This window comes from Dasypus novemcinctus, chromosome 21 (assembly GCF_030445035.2).
Source record: "Dasypus novemcinctus isolate mDasNov1 chromosome 21, mDasNov1.1.hap2, whole genome shotgun sequence".
NCBI classification, from domain to species: Eukaryota; Metazoa; Chordata; class Mammalia; order Cingulata; family Dasypodidae; genus Dasypus; species Dasypus novemcinctus.
In genome coordinates this window covers 85,828,675-85,854,564 of record NC_080693.1, presented here as the reverse complement: position 1 = coordinate 85,854,564, position 25,890 = coordinate 85,828,675, and the positions used below count along the sequence as shown (strand labels likewise).

The window sequence follows — 25,890 nt, the reverse complement described above, 5'->3', positions numbered from 1 at the left end:
CGTGTTACCTTGCAGGAGGTTTGCGGCTTCAACGCTGGCATTGTAGGTTCTCGACCCGTTCTGAGTTGACCTCCCCGGTTTCTCGTTTTGAGGAAAAAACAAGGCCCAAGGGGCACTGTCGAGCTTCACCATGGCGCTGCAGGCGCGCACTCAGCCTGTGCGCGGGCACCAGCAGGCAGGAAGCTGGCCGTGGGCGTGGTGCTGGGAGGCCAGTCGCAGGCCCGTCTCCGAGTGCCCAGCACCCCTCGGCCAGCCCCGCCCAGAGCGGCCGGCCCCGTGCCGACCCACCGCTGGCATGTGGGGTGCCGCACCCCATGCCGACTCAGGCACCTCATGCTGCCCCGGGGCCTCAGAGTGGGCACGAAGGGCCACCCAGGCGCGGACTCGCCCAGCGGGCAAGGACCTCGGGGGTCTCGAGGAGCCGCACAGAGCCATGACAAGCCCCTCAAGCTGGGCAGCCAGGGCCAGCGTGGGCCCTCGCGAGCCCCGAGCCCTGGCCCTGGCCTGTGTGCGGGGGCCGGGCGGGCAGGCTGGCCTGGCGCCCTCGGAGGCTCCCCTCGGCTCCTGCATCACACGCTACAACCCTCCTGCTGCTCTGGGCTGCCCAGCAGCAGCCGGAGCAGCGCATCCTCGGGTGCTCCTGCACCCCAGGACCCACATCTCCTGGGAGGAGGTTCTCCAGAGCAGACGGGACCCCCAAAAGGGGCCAAGGGGTCTGCCCGGCGAGCAGGGGCGCTGACCCACACCCTGGCGGGGGCGGCCCCCCACCCCCGGCCGCCCTGGGGCTCAGGCTGCCCTCCAGGGGCAGGGACGGTCCGTCAGGGCCCTCTTGCCCCCATGGGGCCAGAGCTGGGGCCCGAGCCAGCTGGAGGCCGGGCCACACAGAAGACGGCAGTCCCGAGGCAGCCGAGCAGAAGATGCTGGAGTCCCTGGCGTGACCGCGCAGCCAGGGCGCAGCCAGGGCGGGAGCCGCCCCTGTGGAGCGGGCCGGGGTCCCGGGTCCTGCTGCTGGCACTCCCTCTCATGCCCGAGCCTGGCCGGGGGCCAGTGTCGGTTCTGTCCCTGCACTGACCCCACAGCCTCCAGCAGGCCAGGGACCATGGGGAGGCCCGGAGACCTGGCCTCGGAGAAATGGGCTGAGCTATGGGGCTGAGAACGGACGGGGGTGTAGAGAAGTGTGGAGGGGCGAGCAGGGGAGCGAGGAGGGGGTGGGGGAGGCAGGGTGGGGGGTATGGAGAAGGAGTGGGGCAGGGAAGGGAAGGGGTGAGGGGAGAAGGGGGCACAGCAGAGCCAGCACAGCAGGTCCCTGGTGGGGACAAGAGCCCCCAAGAGGCCTCGCCAGGCCCAAGAGAGACGGGGCCCCCTGGGGTGTCAGAGGTGGCATGGGGAACCACGGGGGGCACCCAGCACGTGGCCGGGATGCTGCGCCACGGCAGTTTCCACTTAAACGAGACTCACTGCAATTTCCTTTCGGAGGTCGCTGTGGAGCGTCAAAACCCCGCCAGCCCACGTCTCTAGCTTCCCGCAGCCCGGCCATTGCTCCCTACACGGGACCACAGCGCCCGAGGGCAGGGCGGATGTGGCCTCTTCCTGTCCAACTTGGAAGCTGCGTTCCCTCCTCGCCTGCTGCCTGGACCTTCTGGAACGGCGGCGGCTGCGTGGTGGCGGGCACTGGAGCTTGTCCTTGTTCCTATCCTCGCCCGTCTGGACACGGCTGCCTTTGGCAGGGGCCGGGAATCGACCCCCCGGGGGACGTAGGTCTGAGCGGATATGACGGGCCCGCTCAGAGCGCCTGGCCTGGGTGCAGCCGCACGTCGCGGCCGGGCACCTGCGCAGGGCACAGCAAGGCCTCGGGGCATGGGAGCGGTGGTGGCATCGACAGGCGCGTGCACGGCTCGGCAGCGCGTGGGCACTGCCCGGAAGCCAACTCCCCGCCCAGGCCCCTCGCCTGGAACAGCAGCAGCCGAGACCCTGCCCGCAGGACCCGTTTTCCCGCACTGCCCAGGGCGTCACCCCACTGTGACCGGGGTCCACGCCTGAGGGGCTGCGGGGGCTGCGGGGGCTCAGCCAGGGTCTCTGCACCCCATACACCTCAGACGGGCGTCCTGCGTGGCTGACACGGCCGCGGCTCCCGGCGCAGGGCGGACGAGGAGCCGAGGGCACCGACCCGGCCACCACACTGTGCACCCCCCACCGCAGTCACAGGCCAGGGTCAGCCCCGGGGGCCATGCTGCCCCCACCACGGTTCATCCCGGGACAGTGAGCGCCACCACCCGGGGCCCCGGCCCTGCCAGCTGCGTCCCCGGGCCGCGGGGAGGGGGCCGCCGGGGGGAGGGGGCTGCTGGGGGCACGGGCCCCTGAGCAGGGCACACACTTCAAACACGGGCCGGGCGGCCTGGTCTCTCCCCGGCCGGCCAGGCTGTGGCCGCCAGCGCAGCTCCGCTCCCGCCTCGTAATTACCGCAGACATCAAAGGCGCTGGCCGGGCTGTAAACCGCCCCAGGCCCCCAGGACCTGCCTCCCTCAGCCTGCCTCTTTCTTCTGCTCTTTATTTAAATCCGAAAACCACACACAGGCAAAACATTAATGGGAAACTTGGAAACTTCTTTTGATTACGAAAGTGTACCTTTGAAGTTCCCCCAAAAGGTTTTGTTTTGTTCCCTCCTGCCCTGCCCCGGGGACTGAGAGGGACACAAAGCAGATGCCGCGTGGCCAGCCGGCCCTGGGGGTGCCGGGGTGAGGGAGGGCGGGCGCCGCCATCAATCAACCCCGACTCCCAGATCAAAGGCCTGTGCGGAGGGGGGCACCGGCCCCTCCCGACGACAGCAGCGCCCGCCTGCCCAGGAGGCCCCAGGCTCGGCCCAAGCTGCACCCGGGAGCTGCAGCAGGATCCCAGGACCCGGCAGCCAGGAGCCGGGGGTCGTGAGGGGCTGGGGAGGCCCCAAGACACAATGCCAAACACCACCTGGGTGTGGGCACTGGGGGCCGCGCCCGCCCGAGCTGCCACCCCCACTGCTCGGCACAGCAGTCCCGAGTGAGGGCCGCAGAGGGGGCGGGGGTGGGGGCGGGGGGCCTGGCGGGGCAGGTCGGAGTGACCAGGGCAATGCGGTGGAGCGGGCTGGCCACGCCCGGCCAGCACAGGAGCCCGAGCGTCCACTGAGGACGCGCCTGTGGGCGTCAGGTACCTGATGGCGGCCACGCGGTCACGGCTGGCACGGTGATGGGGGCTCAGCCCTCTGGCCGTGCCCCGCAGGGGCCCTGGCTCCCCATCTCACCACCGCACCAATCACGGCACCAGCGAGGCTGGGGGTGTGCTGGGGGTCTCGGGGCAGGGGTGGCTGTTGCCCTTCCTGGACAACAATGTCACAGAGACACGGAGCCGGGAGGAGGCTGAGCAAAAAGTGGGGGGGGGCTTTCGGGGGGGGCTTAAACGCCAGAGCCTTCAAAAAACCCAGGTGCCTCAGGAGGAGAGCTCATCGCCCTGACGACCACCAGGTGTGGAAGTACCGCCTGCTCCAGCCTAAAACGCAGCCCCACCGAGCGACTCAAGTGGCCGAGGGTGCGAAAGAGCAGCCAGCCTGGCGGGGGCGCAGCTACTCGGGCGGCCGGGCTGGGCAAGGCCGCGAGCCCTCGGCCGGCCCCTCCACTGCGCCTCCTCCCACGCAGGCGCTGGGTCCCGAAGAAGCCTGAGGTGGACCGCTGAGGCCTGCGGTGGCGGTGGCTCTTCGGAGGGACAGGTTCGGGCGGCTGGGAGCTCCGCCCGCAGGCTACAGCGCGACATCACAGCATCCCCGCCGTGCACAGGCAGGACAGGCGGCCCGAGGCAGCACAGGGGACGCCCGACAGCGGGGAGGAGCCCGGTGTCCGCAGCAGCCGTCCGTCTGACCCTTCCACCACCGCGCCGCAGCAGGGGCTGGGGGCGCAGGCCGAGCCCCGGGGGCCGCTGCAGGAGCCCATGCCCACCGGCCCAGAGCTGCAGCCCGCGTGCGGGTGAGGACGGGCCCTCCTGGCGTGTGGGGAGCCGATGCCGGCACGCGGAAACGTTCACCCGAACACGGCCCGGGAGCGCCTCACGCAGCACGACCAGGTGCAGTCGTGTGACTGTTTACTTAGGGAGAAGCGGCCGTGGCTCAACCAAGTGGGCTCCCGTCTACCACGCGGGGGGGGCCCTGGTTCGCGTCCCAGGGCCTCCTGGTGAAGGCAGGCTCGCCCGCACACAGCGGAGAGCTGACTCAGCAAGGTGACGCAACAAAAAGCGAGACAAGCAGACACAGAAGAATGTGCAGTGAATGGACGCAGAGAGCAGACACAAGCAAGCGGCACAGGGGGATAAATAAAATAAATCTTAAAAAAAAATGTATTTACTTAGGATGAAATGCCAACGCTGGGTGAGCCCTGCAAAGCGCAGAGCCGGCCAACGTGCTGCCATGCTATCCACGCGCAAGTCACTGCGCGGTGACGCCGACGAGGGAGCCGAGGGAGCCGCGACCCCAGCGGCCCGGCCCAGGAGGGCTGCACGGAGGCCGTGCAGCCGCGCCTCCAGGTGCCGACGAGCACCGCTGCCCGCACCCAGGCAGGGCAGGACCGAGGGCGCTGCCGGACCCGGGAGCTGGACGCAGACAGGCGGCCCCTGCATGCCTCGCAGCTATGGACACAGCGCCCAACTCCGGAGCAAAGTGCTCATCACCAAGGCCAGCGGCGCAGTGAAGACGAAATGCGTCACTGCCAAGCCGGGTCAGCTCCCGGAAGCGAGGGTGGCTGAACGCCAGGCAACTGTCAGACCCGGCCCGACATTACTACCGAGCAGGAAGAAGGGCGCGCGTAACCACGTCGATGCTCGCGGGCAACACCCACTTGGGAGAGACGTTTCTCAGGAGATGACGACCAAACAGATTTTCCCAGCTCGATCAAGGCCTTCGTCCTCCTGTGCTGAGGAACTGTCTCCACAGGTGAAGGCTCAGCAGGGACACCCGCTGCCACAGGGGCCTGGGCCGCCTGTTGCTGCAGCACAGGCAAGAGCGAGCAGGAAGCAGGGACCCGACAGCCCCCTGGCGCATGCCGTCACTGCTTAGAGACCTGGCAGAAACCAAGACAAACGACTGCACCTCACCGAGGAACCCCGCAGCCCGCTGCAGCGCAGGGACGGCCAGAACAGGCTGGCAGACACACCGCCACTCAGGGTACGGTAAAAACTAGCCCCACGTGTCCCCAAAGTCACCTAGCAAAGTACGTGTAAGACCTTCACGGAGAAAAGACAGTACATTACACAAAGCAAAAGACGAACCAAGGTAGTGGAAAAGGACGTGGGTCCACGGCTGACTCTGCGACGCTGCAAGCTGCCCCACACGCATCGACAGTCCACGCAACGCCCTGCAGGGGCGTCTGAGGCACTGGGCAAACGTGACCGGTGCATGCGGAGGAGGAACCTGTGAACAGCCACACCACCAACTGACCAAGCAGGAGGACAGAGCAGACATGCTCCACCCCACCGCGAGGAAGGTGCGGCGGGGGCAAAACCAGACCCGCGGTCCAGAACCAGGCGGCGGCCGGCGGGTCTAACAGACGCTGCTGGGACCTGGGGCAGCACACGGGGAAAAGTAAGCCAGAGCTGCAAAGGAGGGTCTGCCCGTGTCGCAAAAGACAGCGCCATACAGCTGGTCAAAGAAAACGCCGGGCCACGTGTGGCCTGGTGATGAGGGGCTCCCAGGACGTCCAGAGTGCAAACCGTAGGAACGAGCACCCTGAGGCTCTGACGAGTGTGAGGAAGGGACTGCTGGTCAATGAAGAACCATCTGCAGAGTCACAGTGATGTAAACCAACAAGGCCTGAGCATCCTGAGGATTGACATGGACAAAACAGGCAAAGAGCGGGACAGGTAACTCCAAGAAGGCGAAACAGGCATGTCAGGAGGGGCTCCAGCCTTAGTGACCAGGGAAATGCAAATTAATGCCAAAGACACTTCTGCAAACAGCACACGGGCTAACTCAGGAAGCCAGGGACAGCAGCCGCAGCCAGGGACGCTGGAAGCACAGCTGACCCACAGACGCGGCGGCAACACTGGAGAAGCTTCCAGCAGCACCTGGTGCAAGAGGCCACCAGCGTCCTGGGTCCAACCAGCCCTCACCGCAGCGCCCAGGGCAGTCTGTGCTCTGGCAGTCCTACAGAGTGTCCCGTTACCCCAGAGTCACACGCTTCCGGCCCCCCTCTCGGCACAGCCATGGGCAGAGGGGGACCCAGCGAATGCTTGGGCAGTGAGAGACGGGGAAGATCAAATACCAAAACCTTCGAGAACTTGTCAGGGGAGCACGTGCAGCTCGGCGGTCGAGCGCCTGCTTCGCACGTACGAGGTCCGGGGTTCAAGCCCTGGCACCTCCTGAAGAAAAAGACTCTGCCATCCAAGGTATTTTTCAAACCAGCCTCTCCTAGTTTTTAACGCGGCCACGGGCCCTCCCCCGACACTCCTGCTTGCCCCGCCTCGCGCCCCGGCCGCCCCACCCTCCCTCTGCTCCCGGTAGGGCTGTTTCTTGGGACGCACCTGCTTGCGCTGGGACCCTCCTCAAATGCCCACCGTGGTGGCTGAGGCCCTGGGGACGTGACCACGGGCACAGAAAGGGGCCAGGGGCATGCCAGCATCCCTCCACAGCCGGCATCTTGCCAGGACGCCAGCGGCCTGGCTCTCCGCGCCTGGGTGCTCGGGCCTGCCCTCCGCGCCCTTCCTTGCACACGGTGCACCCCTCAGCAACCCGCCAATGGCCTTCTCCTTCCCTGGCCCCGCTTCGTCCCCCCAGAGGCGCAGCCGGCGTGCAGAGGCACCGCTGCCCCGCCCCGCAACCCCCTCCCCGCCTCTGGACCACCCGCTGAGACCCCTTCAGTGAGCTCCACCGTCCACAAGAGTCCCGGGGAAAAAAAGCTTTTTCTCAACAAGATAATCTTTATCAAGTAAAATCTTGGGTTTCCCTATCTTGAGTGCAGATACACAAAATATAGAAAAAGAAAGTTGCTTTTCTAAAAGAATAAGATATTAAAGGATAAGAATAAAGGAGAGGGGGAAGCAGACTTGGCCCAATGGATAGAGCGTCCGTCTACCACATGGGAGGTCCAGGGTTCAGACCCCGAGCCTCCCTGACCCGTGTGGAGCTGGCCCATGCACAGCGCTAATGCGTGCAAGGAGTGCCCCGCCATGCAGGGGTGTCCCCGCATAGGGGAGCCCCACGTGCAAGGAGTGCACCCCGTAAGGAGAGTCGCCCAGCACGAAAGAAAGTGCAGCCTGCCCAGGAATGGCACTGCACACATGGAGAGCTGACACAGCAAGATGACGCAACAAAAAGAAACACAGATTCCTGGTGCTGCTGATAAGGATAGAAGCCGTCACAGAAGAAAACACAGCAAATGGACACAGAGAGCAGACAAGTGGGGAGGGGGGGAAGGGGAGAGAAATAAATAAATAAATAAATCTTTAAAAAAAATAAAATAAAGGAGAATGCGAAGACTGGAACACTGAAAACTACACAACACTGCCGAAAGTTTACTGAAACTATAGAACATCCAAATAAATAAGACCCCAAGTTCACTGCCGAGCACTTGACACTGAAGGTACCAACGCCCCCCAAAGCATCGAGAGTCAGTGCAATCCCAACCAAAATTCTAGCAGCTTTTTTTTTTTTTTCAGAAATGCAAAAGCCAAACCTCAAACTCCTATGGAACTGCAAATAGATGAAACGAACTAGAAAAAGAACAGAGCTGCAGGAGTTGCACCTCCCGATATCAAAGCTCACCACAAAGCTACAGTCATCAAAACAGTGTGGCGGAAGCAGCTGTGGCTCAGGCACTCTAGCTCCCATTTACCGTAAGGAGGACCTGGGTTTTAATTCCTGGGACCTCCGGGGACTGTGGGGGGATGTGTCCCAGCCCTGTGCACAGAGGCGTGGGCCCCGTGCAGCGAAACGATGCACCAAAACGACAACGAGGCAACCATACAGGGGAAAAAAAAGAAGTGTGGTTCTAGTAACGGGACAAATACGGCAAAGGGACAGAACCAAGAGTCCAGAGCTGACCCCCCGTGTGGCCGCCTGCTTCTCAACAAGGGGGCCGGGTCCACCCAAAGAGGGAAGAACTGCCTCTTCAACGAACGGCGCCAGGAAAACTGGAAACTCACACTTCACAGGATGATCATGGGCCTGCGGCTCCCCACACACAAAAACCAACTCAAAACCCATCAGCAGCCCAAGTATAAGAGCTAATACCACACAACTGGGAGAGGGAAAACACTACTAGGACCTTGTCCTCAGCAACTGATTCTTGAATATGATGTGAAACGCACAAACAACAAAACAAAAGTTAGATCTCAGCAAAATTTACAGCATATCCAAGGACATTACCAAGGAAATGAAAAGGCAAACTACAGAATGGAAAAAAATACTTGGAAACCATATGTTCCATAAGGGTTTAACACCCAGGATATTTAAAGATCTTCTATAATTCAACAATCAAAAGATAAACAACCCAGACAATAACTTTTCTCCAGAAAAGATACACAGAAAACCAAAAAGCACACGAAAAGATATTCAACATCATTAGCCATGAAAGAAATGCTGATCAACAAGATACCACTTCACACTCCTCAGAACGGCTCCTGTTAAAAAACTTAAACATTAATCATTAGTTAAAAGGTTTAACAACAATGCAAAGTGTTGGTGACATGATCAGGTGCGAGAGTTCCGCACGATGTTACGTGTGCGTGTTTCGTAATTTCACGATATTACTACATGCTTATTGTTTATGTAAGTTTATGTACAAGTAATGTACCTCAATAAGTAAATAAAAAAATTAACACAGAACTGTGGAAACAGAAACACTCATCCATCACTGGTGGGAACAGAAAACGGCGCAGCTGCTGGGGAGGACAGTCGGGCTGTTCCTCGGAAAGAAGAGAATCGCCACTCGACCTGGAATTCCACCCCTGGAAGCAGGGACTCCAACACTTCACACTCGGTCACGGCAGCGTCACTCACAACCACCAGACAACGGCAGCCGCCCGGCGCCCACCCACCAAGGAACGGGAAGAAAACGTGGACTCACAGCGAGGTGCTCATCACCTGACCACAAGAAGGCTGGAAGGGCTGACACCCGCGCAGCATGGTGACCTGAAAGATGTTACGCCACGGAAAGGGCCCAGGTGGAGAGAGGATGGATGTCACCGGGCCCCAGAACAAACACTCGAGCCGAGGGCTCAGGGCCAGGGGCCGGCCTGCTTCCTGGGGCCCGCCCGCCGCAGGCTGTCCACTCGGGCCATGCACACGTGGGCTCTCCCCGGGGCCAGCACATGGGTGCGAGCAGGAGGCAACGGGGCAGCCCAGGCCTGGGCGGCGGCCAGAAGCCCAATAGGCGGCCCAGCAAGCCCAGCAGTGGAGGGGACTGCGTGGCCACCCACCACGACGCGCTGAGCTCCACGTCTGCATTGGACAGCCTCGGCGGAGCTGGAAGCAGGGCGATCACTGGCCATCGTTCCAGGGCCCGCACCGCCCAGCCACCGCGGCCACCCTCCTCCCGCCAAATTCCGGGGCGCAGGCCAGAGAAGGCCCCACCCAGGTGAGCCAGACGCTTTCCCGGCCAAGCTTCCCAACGTGCGTCAGGGGTGTCCCAGGCGGTCCAGGGTCCCACACTGGGAATTGCCACGCACGGCCCCAGCCCAGGGCTGCGCAGCCACGCGCCTTTCTCCTTCGGCCAAGAGAGCCGCGCCACAGCGGCCAAAAACCAGACGAAAAACGCCCGACGCGGACGTAGTTTACCCCACATGCCGACGCCCTCCCTGGGAACCTTCAGAGGGGCAGGGCTATCCTGGCGGCGCTGGTCACTGGGCACGTCCCTGCCCGAGAAGACCAAGCAAGCCCGGGGCATGGAGGGAAAACGGCAGGAGAGCCGGGCCCAACAGAGCCTGATGGTGCCCAAGGATGGCGCCCGACAGCACCCGAGGCCGGCGCCCAACAGCACCTGTCAGCGCCCAAGGCCGGCACCCAGTGACGCCCGACAGCACCCAAGGCTGGTGCCCAAGGCCAGTGCCCAATGGTGCCCCAGGCTGCTGCCCAACAGCACCCGAGGCCGGCACCCAACAGCACCCAACACCGCCCGAGGCTGGCACCCACGCGCCCGCAGAGCTGCCCTGGCTGCTGCTGCCTCGGCTCAGGACGCCCTCCCCTGCACAGCCCCCCGAGACCCCACCTCACCGGCTCCGCTCCACGCGGGGCCTCCTGGCCCGACTTCGACTTCTTGGGCTCGGAGGGGCCTCCAGGGCTAGAGGACGTTGGCGACGTGGCTGACGGGGATGCCAGAGGCTCCGCAGACCCCGGGGGGCCACCCAGCCGTCGTCCTTCGCCAGAGAAAGGAGCGCAGGGGGCTGGCACGGGCCCCTCTGCGCCCACTGGCTCTGGGCCCGGGCTCTCCGCACGGCTGGTGTCCAAGGCACCCGTGTCGTGCTGGTGGCTCAGGTCGCCCCCGCTGCGTCCCCCCGAGCTCAGGGGCAGCTGAGGGTGGCCGGGCATCAGGTCAGCAGAGATGGAGGGCACCGGGCTCCCCGGGGTCCTGCTCGCCGGGCCGCAGGGCTTCACGACGAACCTGGCAGGGAGGCCCAGAGGTGAGGGGACCCGCCCCGTGCCCCCGACTCAGCGCCGCGACCAGCCAAGGCCCGAGAGCCCCACGCCATGGCCCTTCAGCCAACTCTGCTCAAGAAGCAGGCGCCGGCTGGGAAGCTGCCAGGTCGCTGCGCCAGGCACGGGGGGGGGGGGGGGGGGGGGGGGTGCACGGGCCCCTCGCCTGGGAACGCCGGGGTGTGCGCCCACAAGGGGCGCCGTGGGCAAGGGTTCCAGCACGCGGCGGGCGGCGGGACGAGGCCTGCTCGCCCCCGGGACCACGGAGCTGCTCCCCCGGCACACGCCCCGCCAAGCGGGGCCGCGCCCGCGTCCTGACCTGATGGTGGCGCTGCCCCTGGTGAGGCCGAGCGACTGCAGCGTTGTCCTCTGCAAGGCGGCCTGGCCGGTCACCTGTGGAGGGACAGGCGGGTGCCCTCACCGGGGGACGGGGCGGGGTGCCCCTTGCCTGGACCCTGCCCGTGGGCCCTGGGACGAGCCCCTCTGGCTGGTGGGCCCCCCGTGGGCACAGGGGTTTGTGTGTCCAGCATGGGGGGCTCCGTCAGCAGAGGAGGGAGGGGCCGGGGCGGGGGCTGCGCTGCGGCCCTGGAGCGAGCTGGGCAGGCTTACCCCCGCGCCCTGGGCCCCAGGGCCCTCACGGCATCTGCTCCCGCCAGCCCCAGGGTCTGGCCACCTGCACAACCCCCAGCCCTTCAGGGCAGGCCCCGAGCCCCCCGGGCCGCCCTTAGCATCACACAAGGGCAACTCGGTGGGAGGCAGGAGAGCGACATGGGCCGCACCTGGCACCCCCCTGCTCTGAGGTCACACAGCCGCTCCCCCGAGCACCCCTGCTGCCGAGCCCAGAGAGGGCAGGGCCGGTCCCGGGGCACCCGGCCACCCAGACGTCAGCCCTCTGCGGGCGCAGGCCGCTGCCGGGGGCTCCCAAGTGTGCTCCTAGCTCCTAGCAGCCTCAGCCCCCACCCGCTGTGGGATCAGCAGGTGGGCACAGCTCCCACACGCCGGCCCCGCCAGGGAGCCCCTCGGGGACAGCGCCACCCACCAAAGGCGCACTGCCAGCGCAGAACAAAGCGGCTGTGTGCGGCTGGCAGCAGGAGGGGCGCCCTGGCGGGTGGGGCAGTCGGGCCCAGCGCGGGGCTGGCCCCCGCCTTGCCGCCCGCCGTTTAGAAGAGATCAAAGCGCAGGGCAGAGCAAATATTTATTACAGTGAAACCACTTTTGTGACTCTTGGGCTCGGGGAGAAGCTGAGGAGACAAGCGGGGCGTTGAGCGGCCCCCGGGCGGCTCCAGCGGGGCCGGCGCTCCGCCCTCCGCTTTTCCATGAGACACACTTTCAAAGGGCCTAAGTCCCCTGTCGCTGCTTTGAAGGCAGCTCCGAGGAAGAGTGAATTTTCCAGACTGGAAAGCGGCGCTGGGCTGGGCTGGGCTGGAGACGGAGCCGGGGGGTGGGCGGGCACACCTACCTCGTCCCTCATGTAAACACAGACCGGGGTGGCCTCGCGCAGCTGCTCCACGCGCTCCCTGCAGGGGAGGGAGGATGTCAGAGGCTTGGCCCTGGCGTGCTGGGACGCCCACTGCTGCGCGGGGCCGGCCGGAGGCACAGGGTTGCCGTGCAGGCCCCGGAGGGGGTGGGCACGCGCGGCACGGACCTCGGGGCACAGAGGCGAGGCCAGGCAGGGCCCTGGCCCCTTCCTCGCCGAGCAGAAGGCATGCACACAGAGGCCGCTCAGCGGGCGTGCCGGGCTGCGAGCACGTAGCCGCCAGGACACACTCGGGACACCAACAGCCTCGCGCCCCCGGGGGCAGCTCTGGACCTGAGGAGGCCCCCACCCCCAAGGCCCATCGTGTCCTCACCCTGCAGCGCCCGCCCCTCCGTGCTGGGTTGGGGAAGGCGATGGAGCCTCCGGGAGCAGATCCCGACAAACCGTAGAGCGGCCAGGACGCTGTTATGCCCTCGACTGGCGGGAGGGGCAGCGGGGGAGGGGCCAGGGCGCACGGAGCCCCCGACAGCGAGGCCTGGCGCCCACACCCCAGGCCGAGCACAGGGCTCGACGCGCACACCCGTCCTGAGCGTGACCGCCGGCCGGTCCAGGTCCCCGGACAGAGCCCGACCCTGAGCGCGGAGCGGCCCCTTCACCCCATGACGCAGGCCCCGGCCTCCCTGGCTCTTGAGCGGCCGCAGACCTGGCGTTTTCCAAACGGGCATCAGAGCAGCAGCGCCGGGGCAGGGGCTCGGCGGGGGGCTCGGCGGGCACTGCTGCTCGAGGGCCCGTCCAGTCCACGCCTGGGCTGGCCCCCCGACCGGCCACCGCTCGCCGTCCACACCCGGTCGGCTGGGTAGCCCCAGCGGCCCCCTCCTGCCTCTCTATCAGCAGCCCCCGGGCCCACGTGGCGCCACCCCTGCCGGGGAGACCATCCAGGAGGGGGACAGCAGGCAGTGCTGAAGTGACTGCAGCTCCTGCGTTCCAGCCGCGACGGCCTGGGTCCGCGTGAGTCAACTGCGTGTGAGGCGAGGTCGGGCTCCGCGTCCTTCAAGGCGCCGCGAGGACGGAGGGGGCCATGTGGGCCTCCAGCAGCCGCCGGCTCCCGACGCTGGGGGCGGGCAGGGCCCCCCCGCTGCCCCCCCAAGGCAGGGCCCCCCCCACTGCCCCCCCCAAGGCAGGGCCCCCCCCGCAGCCCCCCCCCCACGGCAGGGCCCCCCCGCAGCCCCCCCCAAGGCAGGGCCCCCCCGCAGCCCCCCCCCCACGGCAGGGCCCCCCCGCAGCCCCCCCCACGGCAGGGCCCCCCCGCAGCCCCCCCAAGGCAGGGACCCCCGCTGCCCCCCAAGGCAGGGCCCCCCCGCAGCCCCCCCCACGGCAGGGCCCCTCCGCAGCCCCCCCCCACGGCAGGGCCCCCCCGCAACCCTCCCCCGGCAGGGCCCCCCACAGCCCCCCCATCAGTAGGGGCCCCCCGCAGCCCCCCCCACAGCCCTCCCCCGGCAGGGCCCCCACAGCCCCCCCCCCCACGGCAGGGCCCCCACAGCCCCCCCATCAGCAGGGCCCCCCCTCAGCCCCCGCACAATAGGGACCCCCTACATGGCAGGGCCCCCCCATGGCCCCCCACAGGCAGCGCCGCACGCGGCCAGCTCCCCCCCCCCCGCTCCATGCCCGCAGGCCCCGTCGGGGATGCCCCACGCCGACTGGCGCTCGAGTGGCTCTTGGACTCCCACCTCCGCAGAAGGCGTCCCCCGGGAAACGCCCGCTTCCTGCCTGCCCAGCGCCCGCTGCCTTCCGCTGGCCCCGGGTCTGGGTCGCCAGGTCACAGCCCGGCTCCTCCTCAGCATGAGGGCCAACACGCACCTGCGGCGGGACCGCATTCAAATCCTGCTTCGCAGAAGCCTGGCTCTGAACTCGTGGAAGCGGAATGCGAAGGCGCCCGAGCCATGGGCCACGGAGCCCGGGACTGACCCCGGGAGCTCAGCAGCGCGGGCACGTCCTCCGCACAGCTGACCCGGCGCTGCAGCTGACGGCGACACACCAAGAAACAGCCGCGGCCCGGCGGGGGGCGACGTCCCGAGCCCCTGGGGGGCCCCCTCCCCCCCCCACCCAGTGGGAAACCACTTCCTGCACTTCACCGGGTCAGCCGCTCCTCAGAGGCCCCTGCTGACCGCACTGGCTCCCAGCTGTCCCCTCCCCAGGCCACGGCGCCGCGCTTTGGCCGACGCCTCCTCTCACGGTCGGCATCCTCTGCAGCCCCTGCCCCCCTCTGGCTGGGCCGGGGCCCTCTGACCGCGCAGTGCGCAGCCATCCCAAGGGCGCACCGCCCTGCCCGGGCCTGAACTTCCCCTGGACGTGGTCGCCGTCTGCGGCGTGACCACACCGACAACGCCCCCCGCACGGGCCTGGCCAGGTCGGCCGCGGCAGGGGAAGCTCAGGGCCCACGCCCCTCCGTGGTCACCACAACCCCGTCAGGCGGCTCCACGGGCCCCGTCAGGCGGCTCCACGGGCCCCGTCAGGCGGCTCCACGGGCCCCGTCAGGCGGCTCCTGTCCTGGACCACAGCCTCGGGAGCCCCCGACGGCGAGGGTGCGGGGAGGCAAGGCGCACCTGCAGTCAGTCCTGCCCTTCCTGTGCCCGCAGGCCCAGCCCTCAGCGCGCGGCCTCAGGGCTCTGGGCTGAAAACGTCCGCGCGCCCGGTCCCTCCCAGCAGCTCCTGGAGAGGGTCCCCCCACTGGGCTGGGCACCCAGCTCTCAGTGTGGAATTGCAGGCCTTCGCTGCGGGGTCTCCTGCTCCCCGTCTCTCCTCAGAGACCCCGTCCCGTCACCCGCACTGAATGCCCGGACGCTCCTGCTCCACCCACACCCCCTCCCCGAGACCCTGTGGGTCCTCCTCCCACAGGAAAGGCAGCGCCGAGCCCTCCACCGCTGCGCGGGTTAGGCCGTGGCCTGGCCTCGGCCAGGGTGGCGGTGGGCCAGCCGGGAGGTCCCACGTGCGGTCCACGCCTCGGCCCGCCACAAGGGGAGCCCCGGAGGCCACGGCCAGGAGGGGGGAGGCGCGCAGCAGAGGCGCCCGACACCAGAGCTAGCAAGCGCGCTCTCGTGCGTGACGTTCGGGACACAACTGGGGCTGACGGACGCGCCTTCCACCGACGTCCAGGGCCACCCCCCCATCATGCGCCTTCCCAACCGCGTCCTGCTCTTGCTTCAGGAGCATCGACGTCTGTCAGGGCTGCTGGGACAGACCCCGCCCCCGGGTCGGCCTCAACCGTGGTTCGACGTCTCACGGTCGGGAGACACAGTCCAGCGTGGGTGTGGGCAGGCGGGCGCAGAGCCCGGGGCCTCCCGGCAGCCCTCCAGCACGCGGCATCTCTCCCTGCGCCAGCTCCTCGGCTTCCCCTGCCTCCAGTCCACTCCTGCGCCTGCCCTCCTCTGCCCCGCGAGGGCCGGGCGCGTGGACCACGCCCTGGTGCAGGAGGGCCTGTCTCGAGAGGCAGTTCAGCGTGGTTATGAATTCCAAAAACAGGTACGGGTTACGTCTGCGACCTGGTCTGCACCCGGACGTGACTGAGTTACAACGAGGGCGTCGACTCCCCTCCCCTTGTGGGTGGGGCTCACGGGTAAAGTCATGGCAGCCTGGGGTTTCCGCAGTTGGAGTTGGATGCTGAAACCTTAAGCTGGAGCCCCGGGAAGTAAGCACGCAGAGGAAAGAGAAGACAGCCCCAGGAAGAGAGGAACCCTGAGCCCAGAGAAAAGCAAGACCCTGGAACGTAGGAACCCAGGAGGCCTGAACCCTGCAGACGTCGGCAGCCATCTTGCCCCAACACGTGGAAATAGACTTTGGTGAGGGAAGTAGTTTGTGCTTTATGGCCTGGTGTCTGTAAGCTCCTACCCCAAATAAATAGCTTAAAAAAACCAACCCGTTTCTGGTTTTCTGCGTCAGCGCCCTTCTGGCTAACACAGGGGTCCTACCCACAAACGAGCCCACCCCTCAGCCAACACCCCCGGGTCTGACTGACACATGGTCCGCACCCGAGGACTGCGATCTAAAACCTGGGCCCGTGTTTGTGGGGCGCAATCTGGTCCCCACAGCCTCTTGTTCCCAAGAGCATCGTGGTCTCCCCGGCCGATGCAGCCGCAGCCTCTCCCTCCGGGTCTCAGGGATCCATTCCCCTCCAGGCCCGGAGTCCAAGCCCCCCTGGAGAGGCCGCCCGCACCGTGCGGGCCTGGCAGGCGGCGTCCCCTCGCCGCGAGCTGCGCAGCTGCCTCACGGGCAGCTACCTGGGTCCTCCCGGACGGCCGCAGCCCCTGCCCACCAGCTGCCCAGCACTTCGCTGCACGGCTCCTGCGAGAAGTGCTGGCAGCGCCGCTCCGGAGCCTTCCCAGGTCCTGCAGCATGGCCGGGGGGGGGTCTCAGCCCTGACAAGCGCCCACCCAGTCCCCCTGCAGACCCCCACGGGGCGGGGGCCCTCAGCCGGTGACGTGCACCCTCCCTCCCCACCCTGGCCTTATAAGGCGAGGCCATCCCGGCCCCACGCCCCTGCCTGGCCCGCACACTGGGGTCCTCCTGCTCGCCCCACCCGCCTACTGCGAGCACGTGTACCGGGCTCCAGGGCGCCTGCTCGCGCCCGCGCCTCCGCACACGCGCCCCTCGTGCCACGGGGCCTCCACAGCGGCTGCCCCTCCACAGGCCTGGGGCTCCCGCCCCCAGGCCCCGACGCCCCTGTGTCATGGCTTCGGAGATCACCTTCCCGCCTGTGCCCAGCCAGACGCCTGCTCTCGGGCCGGGACTCGGCTCACTGTCGGGGCCCCAGCCCGGGGCCATGGCAAACAGATGAGGGCAGCAGATGCCCCGTGCTCCAGGCGCAACGCCGCGGCCCAGAAGGCGGAGTCCAAGGAGCTGCCGGCTCTGCTCCGTGGGGTTGGGGTCTCTGAGGAGCCCCTGCCCCACCCCTCCCAGCTCGGCCTTCTCTAGAGCGAGGACAACGCCTGCCCTGCCTGAAGCGGGCACCGAGCCGGCTGGCGCAGGCCAGGGTATGGCGCCGCAGCACACGCTCCGTGGCCTGACCACCGGGGGTGGCCAAAGACTCCTGCCATCCACCCCAAGGTCCCCCGGGGCCCTTCAGTTCTCACGGCCTCCTGAGACCAAAAAAAAAGCAAACAAACGAAAACGCCAGGTCAGGAGGCGCCACCGCTCAAGGCCCAGCGCCGGCTGCCGCGTCCGAGGGCCTGGGCTCTGTGCCCGGCCCCAGGACGCGCTCAGCTCCAGGCCCAAGCCTTTAGCCGTAAGCCGCTGGACAGGTCACACATCAACCAGGGGCACGAACCTTCTTTTAAACACAACCGGGGGAAACGGACTTGGCCCAGTGGTTGGGGCGTCCGTCTACCACATGGAAGGTCCGCGGCTCAGAATCCCGAGCCTCCTTGACCCGTGTGGAGCTGGCCCATGCGCAGTGCTGATGCGCGCAAGGAGTGCCCTGACACGCAGGCAGGGGTGTTTCCCCGCATAGGGGAGCTCCACGCACAAGGAGTGCGCCCCGTGAGGAGAGCCGCCCAGCACGAAAGAAAGTGCAGCCTGCCCAGGAATGGCGCTGCCCACAGTTCCCGTGCCGCTGACGACAACAGAAGCGGACAAAGAAACAAGACGCAGCAAATAGACACAGAGAACAGACAACCGGGGCGGGGGGGGGGGGGAGAACTAAATAAATGAATAAATCTTTAAAAACAAAAAAAAATAAACACAACCAGTTTTCAGCTGAGGAACCGCCACGCTGTCCCCAACCTGCCACGCCCTGCCAGGGGAGCACAGGCCACGGCGGCGCCCAGAGCCTCGCTGCCCGCTGGCAACTCCCGTCCCTCAGCCGGGGCTCCCTGAGGAGGGCAGGAGCCCGTCCCGGTCCTTCTGGGAGAGCCATCCAGGAAAGCAGGGAGCGAGGCAGGCCCGGTGGCGCCGGTGGGCGCCGCTACCACCTGAGCAGACCAGGCCTCCTGACCCGGGCCGAGCACCGCCAGGCCCGCCCCGAGCATGCCGCGTTCTGCTCCGAGGCTGCTGGCCCGCTGGTCCACACCCACCTGCCCAGGTGTGCTCACCTGGTCTGTGGGAAGTGGTGGAGGAGCTCCCAGAGCGTCTGGCCGGAGCAGAAGGTGTCTTGCCACCTGGAGCCATCTTCCAGCTGCAGAGCGACCCGAACCTGGAAGGGAGACGGGGGCTCACCACCGGGTTGCCGCTGTCCTGGACCGCGCCCGGCCGCCTGGGGCCGCACACACGGGTACAGCGCAAGGACGACACGCACGTCACTGCCTCGGAGCCACCCTGGAGCAGCACCAGGAAATCCTCTTGGGTGGGCCTCCCGCGCCGAGAAGCTTCCAGACTCACGACGCCAGGGCCCCGCAGAAGCCTGTGGCTGTCGCGAACACGCCAGAGCCAAGGCGCAGGCTGGAAGGACGTCAGGGACGGACGGTTCTGAGGGGATGACAGCGCCCCTGGCCACGCCCTCACGAGCACCACCCGGCCCCTCCGCAGGCCGCGAGTCCCAGTGCGACTCCACTTCCAGACGCAGCACCTCTGCGCTGTGGGCGGCCACGCAGGAGACAGAGGGGGCACATGGTCCACAGCCAGGCCAGGACCGCCCCCCAGGACCGCCAGCCCCGGACCGCCAGGTCGGGACTACCAGCCCAGGACCCCCAGCCCTGGACTGCCCCCAGGACTGCCTGAGGGACCCCCAGCCCGGGTTGGGCCTCCGCCCAGGCTCTCCCAGCCCCGGGCAGTTTCCATCTCGACTCCCCCGGTAGGCCGCTGCTCAAACACCCCGACGGCCTGGGGCCCCCGCCAACCCCACCTTGTACATGCGAAAATGCCCCCAGGACGGATGCCTGGGCCCTGGGAGGGTGAGGCGGGACCTGGAGGCTCCCAACTCCAGCCCTCACCCTGGCGCAGGACACCAGCCCTGGGAGGGGGGGCCCCAAGAGCCACGGCGGCCAGGAGCCAGCCCCAGGGACCGTGAGGACGGGAATGGGGCGCCTGCGCACAAGCCCCAGGGCGGTGTCCCACTGGGAGGCCCGACAATGCCGCCCCCAGCAGGCCTCGCAGGAGCACACTCCCTTCAAAAGGTAGCGCCTGCGCCCCGCCCCCGCCTGTGCCCCGCCCCCACCCAAGGGCTGGACTCGGCCACCGCTCTGACGTAGGGAAGGAGGTGGAGGCGACCTGCGTGGCTCCTGAGGTGTGGTCACAGGTCACCGCCACTTCCGCCCTGTCCTTCTGTGAATCGCTCCCTGAGGCAGTTGTGACGCTAAGGGGTCCGCGTGGGGGTCTGAGGCTGCCCCCGGCAGGCTCCCGAGGCCTGACCCCGGCCAAGGCGCTCCCAGGCCCGGACCCACAGACTCAGGGAGAGAAACGCTCGCAGCGCCGTCAACAGCCGCCTCGTAGGGTGATTTGCCACACAGTGGTGGACGGCTGACGTGGTGTTTCCACGGTGCTTCCTGTCAACTCGAAAGCCCGTTAACACGCGCGCCCCCAAGTGCACGCCAGGACACGCGCCACGGCCCACGACGGCGGACACGCCCTGCGTCCCGGTGCTCTCCTGCAGCCTCACCCAGGCTGGACGCGGTCCAGCGTCCAGCCCTCGGCCACCGCCCTCCTGCCGCTTCAGCTCACGCCTCTCCTCACAGACACGGTTACAATAAACCCCAGCAATCGCAAAGTGCAAAAGAAGGCAGGATTTGCTCCGGAGTGTAGCGGTTTGATATGGTTACGAATTCCAAAAAAATATATGGAGTTATGTTTGTAATCTGGTCTGTACCTGGGCGTGTTAAGTTACGATTAGGGCTTCGAGTGGGCCCGTCATTAGCGTGCTGAGCCTCACCCCTTGGTGGGTGGACACACACACATAAAAGACATGGCAGAGGACAGAGCTGAGGGCTTATGATGTGGGAGTTTTGAAGTTGGAGTTTGATGCTGAAGCCTTAAACTGGTGCCCTGGGAAGTCAGCTCACAGAGGAAAGAGAAGCCCTGGGAAGAGAAGAGCCCTGAGCCCAGAGAGAAGCAAGACCTGGGAAGAGAGAAACCCAGGAAGCCTGAACCCTGGCAGACGTCAGCAGCCATCTTGCTCCAACACGTGAAAATGGATTTTAGAGATGGAAGTAACCTACGCTTTATGGCCTGGTATCTGTAAGCTCCTACCCCAAATAAAAACCCTTTATAAAACCAGCCAATTCCTGGTATTTTGCATCCGCACCCCTTTGGCTGACTAACACAGAATTTGGTACTGAGGAGTGGGGAAGTACTTTTACAAATACCGAAATGCTGGAGTGGTTTTTAAGTGGGTAAGGGGTATTTTTTAGAGGAATTGTGAAACACTTGGAAGAAAAGACCTACAGTGCTTTGAAGAGACTGCTGATAGCAATATGGATACTAAAGAGACTTTTTATGATGTCTTAAAAGTAAACAATGAAACTATTATTGGAAACTAGAGAAAAACGATCCGTGTTTTGAAGTGGCAGAGAACTTAGCAAGATTAACTCCTGGTAATTTATGGAAGGCAGAATTGGAAAATGGCGAGCCTGGGCATTGAAGAACTTTCCAAAGTAAATCCAAAGAATGCGGCTTGGCTTCTGCTTGCAGCTAACAGCAAAATGCTAGATGAGAGAGATATACTGAAGACTGAACTGTTCGGCACAAAGAAAACAGAACTGATTCCGGAAATTCCAAGCCTCTGGAAATCAAGGTCTCATGAAAGTGCCTCACTGGAGGACTTAAGTAAACTTGGAACTTGTAAATCAGGATTGAAGATGCAGTTATCTAGGAAAAACTTGTGGAAAGTCTTACTGTCTGATGGCTTGGACCCCTGCTTCCTGCATGCCAAAACAACAGACTTTTTGAGAGAGCTGTATGAACAAAACCACTGCCAGCCTGGAATAAAAGGGATGCAGAGAGACTGAAGGGGAAAGGACTTCAAGAAGAAAACCATGGGAGCTGAGATGTGCAATCAGGACATCACCTTGGGCCAAGAGAGGGACCCCACCTATGTGTACAGAGAGGGTGAATTTGCATCAGCAGTTGAAGAGGGTGGATGTTCTGGGAGTTTTGCTGCCCCAGGGTACAGAGAAGGTGGAGCACAATCCCCAAGGGTTAGGGCGGTTAAGGTCAGCACCCCACAGGTCTGAGAGGGGTGCACCTGACCCCCCCTGGATCAGGGAAGGCCAGGGGTCAACTCATTGCTCTGAGTGGGTGGAGCATGTATGCCAAAGGTTAGGGGGCATGTTGTCTCCCCATCACTGTACTAGGGGGGTAAGACTCCAACCCAAAGATTGGGTGAGGTGTGGCAATCACCCCAACACTCCTGAAGGGTGAGGCCTGGAGCTTGGTCGACACCCAGATGCTTGATGAGGCTGGAACCTAGAAAATGGCCACTGGGCAAGCCTGTGGAAAGGGTGGGTTCCCAAAAGGCCCCAAGGAGAAGAAACCATCATCTTAAGAATGACTCACATGGGAAGCGGATTTGGCCCAACAGATAGGGTGTTCGCCTACCACATGGGAGCTGCAAGGTTCAAACCCTGGGCCTCCTGACCCATGTGGTGAGCTGGCCCACACACAGTGCTGGTGTGCACAAAAAGTGCCGTGCCACACAGGGGTGTCCCCCACATAGGGGAGCCCCACGCACAAGGAGTACACCCTATAAGGAGAACCGCCCCACGTGAAAAAAAATGCAGCCTGCCCAGGCGCCACGCACATGGAGAGTTGACACAACAAAAAAAGAGATGCAGTTTCCCGGTGCCACTGACAAGAATACAAGCGGACACAGAAGAAAAACACAGCAAATGGATACAGAGAGCAGACAATGGGGGAGAGGAAGGGGGAAGGGTAAAGAAATAAATAAAGGGAAGCGGACTTGGTCCAACGGATAGGGCGTCTGCCTACCACATGGGAGGTCCGAGGTTCAAACCCCGGGCCTCCTTGACCCGTGTGGAGCTGGCCCATGTGCAGTGCCGATGAACGCAAGGAGTGCCGTGCCACACAGAGTGTACCCTGCGTAGGGGAGCCCCACGCGCAAGGAGAGCACCCCAAAAGGAGAGCCGCCAGCACAAAAGAAAGTGCAGCCTGCCCAAGAAGAGAGCTAACACACGATGATGCAACAAAAAGAAACACAGATTCCCAGTGCCGCTGATAAGGACAGAAGTAGTCACAGAAGAACACACAGCAAATGGACAGAGAGAGCCGGGGTGGGGGGAGGGGGGAGGAAGGGGAGAGAAATAATAAAAAATAAATCTTAAAAAATAAGAATAATAAAAATCAAAAATTAAAAAAAAAAAAAAAGATTGACTTTTATATTGAATGGAGAATGCCCTGCAGGTTTACTGAACTGTAAAGGACCCTTGACTCATGGGTCTCCCAATTTCCCTATATTGCAATGATAATACATACCCTTTGTCCGTTTGTGTATTGGAAACAAATAAACAGTTTTGTAGTTTCAGAGGTATATAGCTGATGAGACTTTGTCCCAAGACAAACTATTTCTTTAAATTGATTGTGATATGACTTAGCACTTGCATTGTTACTGACTTACAGTTTTTTCAAATATTGTAATGTCTTTTGGAATTCAGAGGGTGGAGTATAGCAATTTGATATTGTAATGAATTTCAAAAATAGATACTGGATTATGTTTGTAATCTTGTCTGTACCTAGGCATGATTAAGATTAACGCTTTAATTGGGCCACATCGTTAGGACCAAAGGGGTGGGAACTCACAGACAAAAGGCATGGCAAAGGACAAAGTTGAAGACTTTTGATGTTGGAGTTTTAATGCTGGAGTTTGATGCTGAAGCCTTAAACTGGACCCTGGGAAGGAAGCTCACAGAGGAAAGAGAAGCCAGCCCCGGGAAGAGAGGAACCCTGAGCCCAGAGAGAAGCAAGACACTGGAAGGGAGGAACCCAGGAAGCCTGAACCCTCGCAGATGTCAGCAGCCATTTTGCTCCAACACATGAAAACAGACTTTGGTGAGGGAAGTAACTTCTGCCTGGTATTTGTAAGCTCCTAACCCAAAATAAATACCCTTTATAAAAACCAACCGATTTCTGGTATTTTGCATCAGAACCCCTTTGGCTGACTAATACAGGGAGAAAGGGGAGATGCTTCTAGCACTCCCCCTCCCCTGGCAGCCCTGACGAGAAAGCGGGCGCCGGGAGTCGGGCGGGGTGGGCGCTCCTGTGCTCCTGGCCCTTGCACCCTCCGCCAGCATAGGTCTCTCCACTAGGAAATGCAAACAGTCCCCCGCTGTGTGGGCAGAACACGCGACCACGAGCGTGAAGGACCCCGTAGGTGGGCGGGAGGCTGGCTCCCTGACACCTGCCCGCGGTCCCGCAGTCCCTGCAGCCAGAAGAGGGGCGCGGCCACGGCAGGCCCCAAGCAAAGCCTGAGGGCTCGAGCCTCGACCTCCCTGAACCGAGCAGCTGCACCCACGGCCTCCGGTCAGAGACCCCGGCGGGCCCAATGGTCACCCCAAGAGGTTCGAGTGGCCACGAGTAAGCCCGGGAGGAGTGGCAGCTGGGGAGACGATGAGCAAGGCCCGGGCAGCAGCCCGCGAGGCAGGAGGCCCGCGCACAAGATGCAGGCAGGCGTCAGCCCCGCAGCGGCACCAGGCCCCGACACCCACGCCACCGGCAGAAGAGCGCACGGCAGGGCTGGGCGTGCGAGGAGCACGGCGCTGACAACTTCCACCTGCGCGTTCAGAGGACCAACCGAGCGACAGACGGCAGACAGGCGGGCAAGGGGAGGGTACGGAGTGGCCGGGGAGGGCCCGGCTCCGGGCAGGGCTCGCGCTGCCTCTTAACTGCCTGCGAGCCTGGAGGCGCTTCGAGGGGAGAAGCTTCCAGGGAGAAGCCTGGGGTGAAGAACGCTGCCGTCTCCTTTCTGATCACGACTCCTGCCGGAGGACAACCGCCCCTGCCCGGGGGGAGGCGGGCAGGCGCAGCCCCGAGACCCCACCAGCTCGGCCTCCTCAGCCACCTTGGGGTCCATGGCCGGGAGCCGGGCCGAGAGCCACCTACCCTGGTCTCGGGCCCCTGGCGGCTCCGGGAGGCGGGCACCATCTCCAGCTTGGCGTTCTTGGGCAGGTTGGCGAACCTCCACTGCAGGGAGAGATCGAGCACGTTCCTCTGGAACCTGCAAGGCAGACAGAGCCTGTCAGCCAGCACGGAGCCGGGCGCATCGCCACGCGCGTCCAGGCCCCAGTGCGACCCTCCTGGGGCAGGCGCAAACGCACGGCCCCCAGCCGCACCAATGGAGAGCCAGGGCTCAAGCCCAAGGAGGAAAGGCGCGCCCTAGAAGGACGGGGAGGACAGCACAAGAGGAGGGCAGGAGGCCTGCACGGGGCCGGAGCTGCTCCTCCAGCAGGCCAAGGCCGACAGGCCGTGCCGGCTCAGCAGGAAGCGCGTGCGGGCCGCACCCGAGGGACAGAGCCGTGCAGGCTGGGAACCGCTAGGACCCTGCCACACACCAAAGCGGGGCCCCACACGGGCCCCCTACCCACAAGCGGTCAGCTGGACCGTCATCGCACGAGGATCAGGGAGCTCCTGGGCTCGAGGAGAGGTGGGTTCTCAGAAGCAACTGGGGAGCTGAGAGACCTGCTGAGCAGGGGAGGAGGGACCCAGGAGGCCCCGGAGGCCACCAGCACGCCCCGGCAGCCCACGCAGCCGGGTCTCTCCCGCAGAGGAGGCCAGGGTCCTGCACGCTGCTCCGCAGCCTCCTGGGAGCTCAAAGGCGGGGCAGGGGCCACAGCGCGGCTCTGACGACAGCTCAGGCCCTGCGAGGACTGTGGGCTGACGAGGAGCGACGCCCCCTCCGGAGAAGCAGAAAGAAAAGCGCTAATGGCAAGGAGGCCAGGAAGCTGCCCTGCTCCGAGCGCCGGCCACACGGGTGGGGGCTGCAGCGTGCCTTGAGCAGGGCCTTCCAGTCCGGGCCCGGGGCCCACGGGTACGAGAGCCGGAGCTGAGCTGAGCCGAGGGGCCCTGAGGTCTGGGAAAGCTGCCGGAATCTCCCGCGACACCCACGGCCACGCAGCCCTGGAGGCGCGAGCGAGCGGCTGCGAGGGCCGGGCAGACAAGAGCCTGCCTTGGAACGAATGCCAGAGCCGGCGAGCGCAGCAGCCGTGGGCGGGCTCCAGAGGTCAGCCGACGGCAGCGCGGATGTTTAGAGCCCAAGGGCATCGGGAGAACTGACATGGTCATCGGCCCCCACCCTGGACCACCCTGGCCTGCGAGAGGACGCGACCCTGGATGGCGCCTCGCGGGCGGGGAGCGGACGAGGAAGCCAAAGGTCTACAGAGCCGGGCCGGGGGCCTGGTGATGCCGGGCAGCCACTCCCGCCATGCCACCCTCCTTGGTGGCCACCATGCCTCTTAAGCAAACGACGTGGCTGGCGCACAACCAGGACACGCGAGAAAAATCGGCGAGGTGCCGCAGGAGACCTACTTCAAAACCACTCTGGTCAGTCTGGCGACACACCTGACACGAGGACCAGGCATGGCAACGAGAAGAGACGCACACTCAGCTCGGCCCGCCCCAGCACCGCGATGAGGCAAGCTCGGCCCTGCAGCCCCAGCACCCGGGGCCCAAGACCCTGCTGCGGGGCCTGCCTGGGGGACCAGCGGGCCAGGGCAGGTGCCAGCGGGGGACGCTCCAACGGGAACTGCCGACAAGAAGCTCCTCTGCGGGGGGCCCTGGCAGGGGAAGGGCACCTCGCCACCCCCGACACCCGGACCGCAGCGCAGTGGCGACACTGCTG

General features: G+C 64.7%; 1 protein-coding gene across 6 annotated transcripts in view; it reads right to left on the bottom strand.

The window, feature by feature from the left end:
• Nucleotides 1-25,890, bottom strand: part of ASPSCR1 (ASPSCR1 tether for SLC2A4, UBX domain containing) — a 35,010-nt gene that overhangs the window by 7,149 nt on the left and 1,971 nt on the right. For all 6 annotated transcript variants that reach the window (XM_058284921.2, XM_058284924.2, XM_058284925.2 and 3 more), the window contains exons 3-7: nucleotides 24,156-24,270; nucleotides 18,203-18,303; nucleotides 12,102-12,159; nucleotides 10,962-11,035; nucleotides 10,223-10,610 (exon numbers count right to left, since the gene is read on the bottom strand). In XM_058284921.2, coding sequence (XP_058140904.1) covers nucleotides 10,223-10,610; nucleotides 10,962-11,035; nucleotides 12,102-12,159; nucleotides 18,203-18,303; nucleotides 24,156-24,270 — 736 coding nt within the window. The remainder of the gene's footprint in view (nucleotides 1-10,222; nucleotides 10,611-10,961; nucleotides 11,036-12,101; nucleotides 12,160-18,202; nucleotides 18,304-24,155; nucleotides 24,271-25,890) is intronic.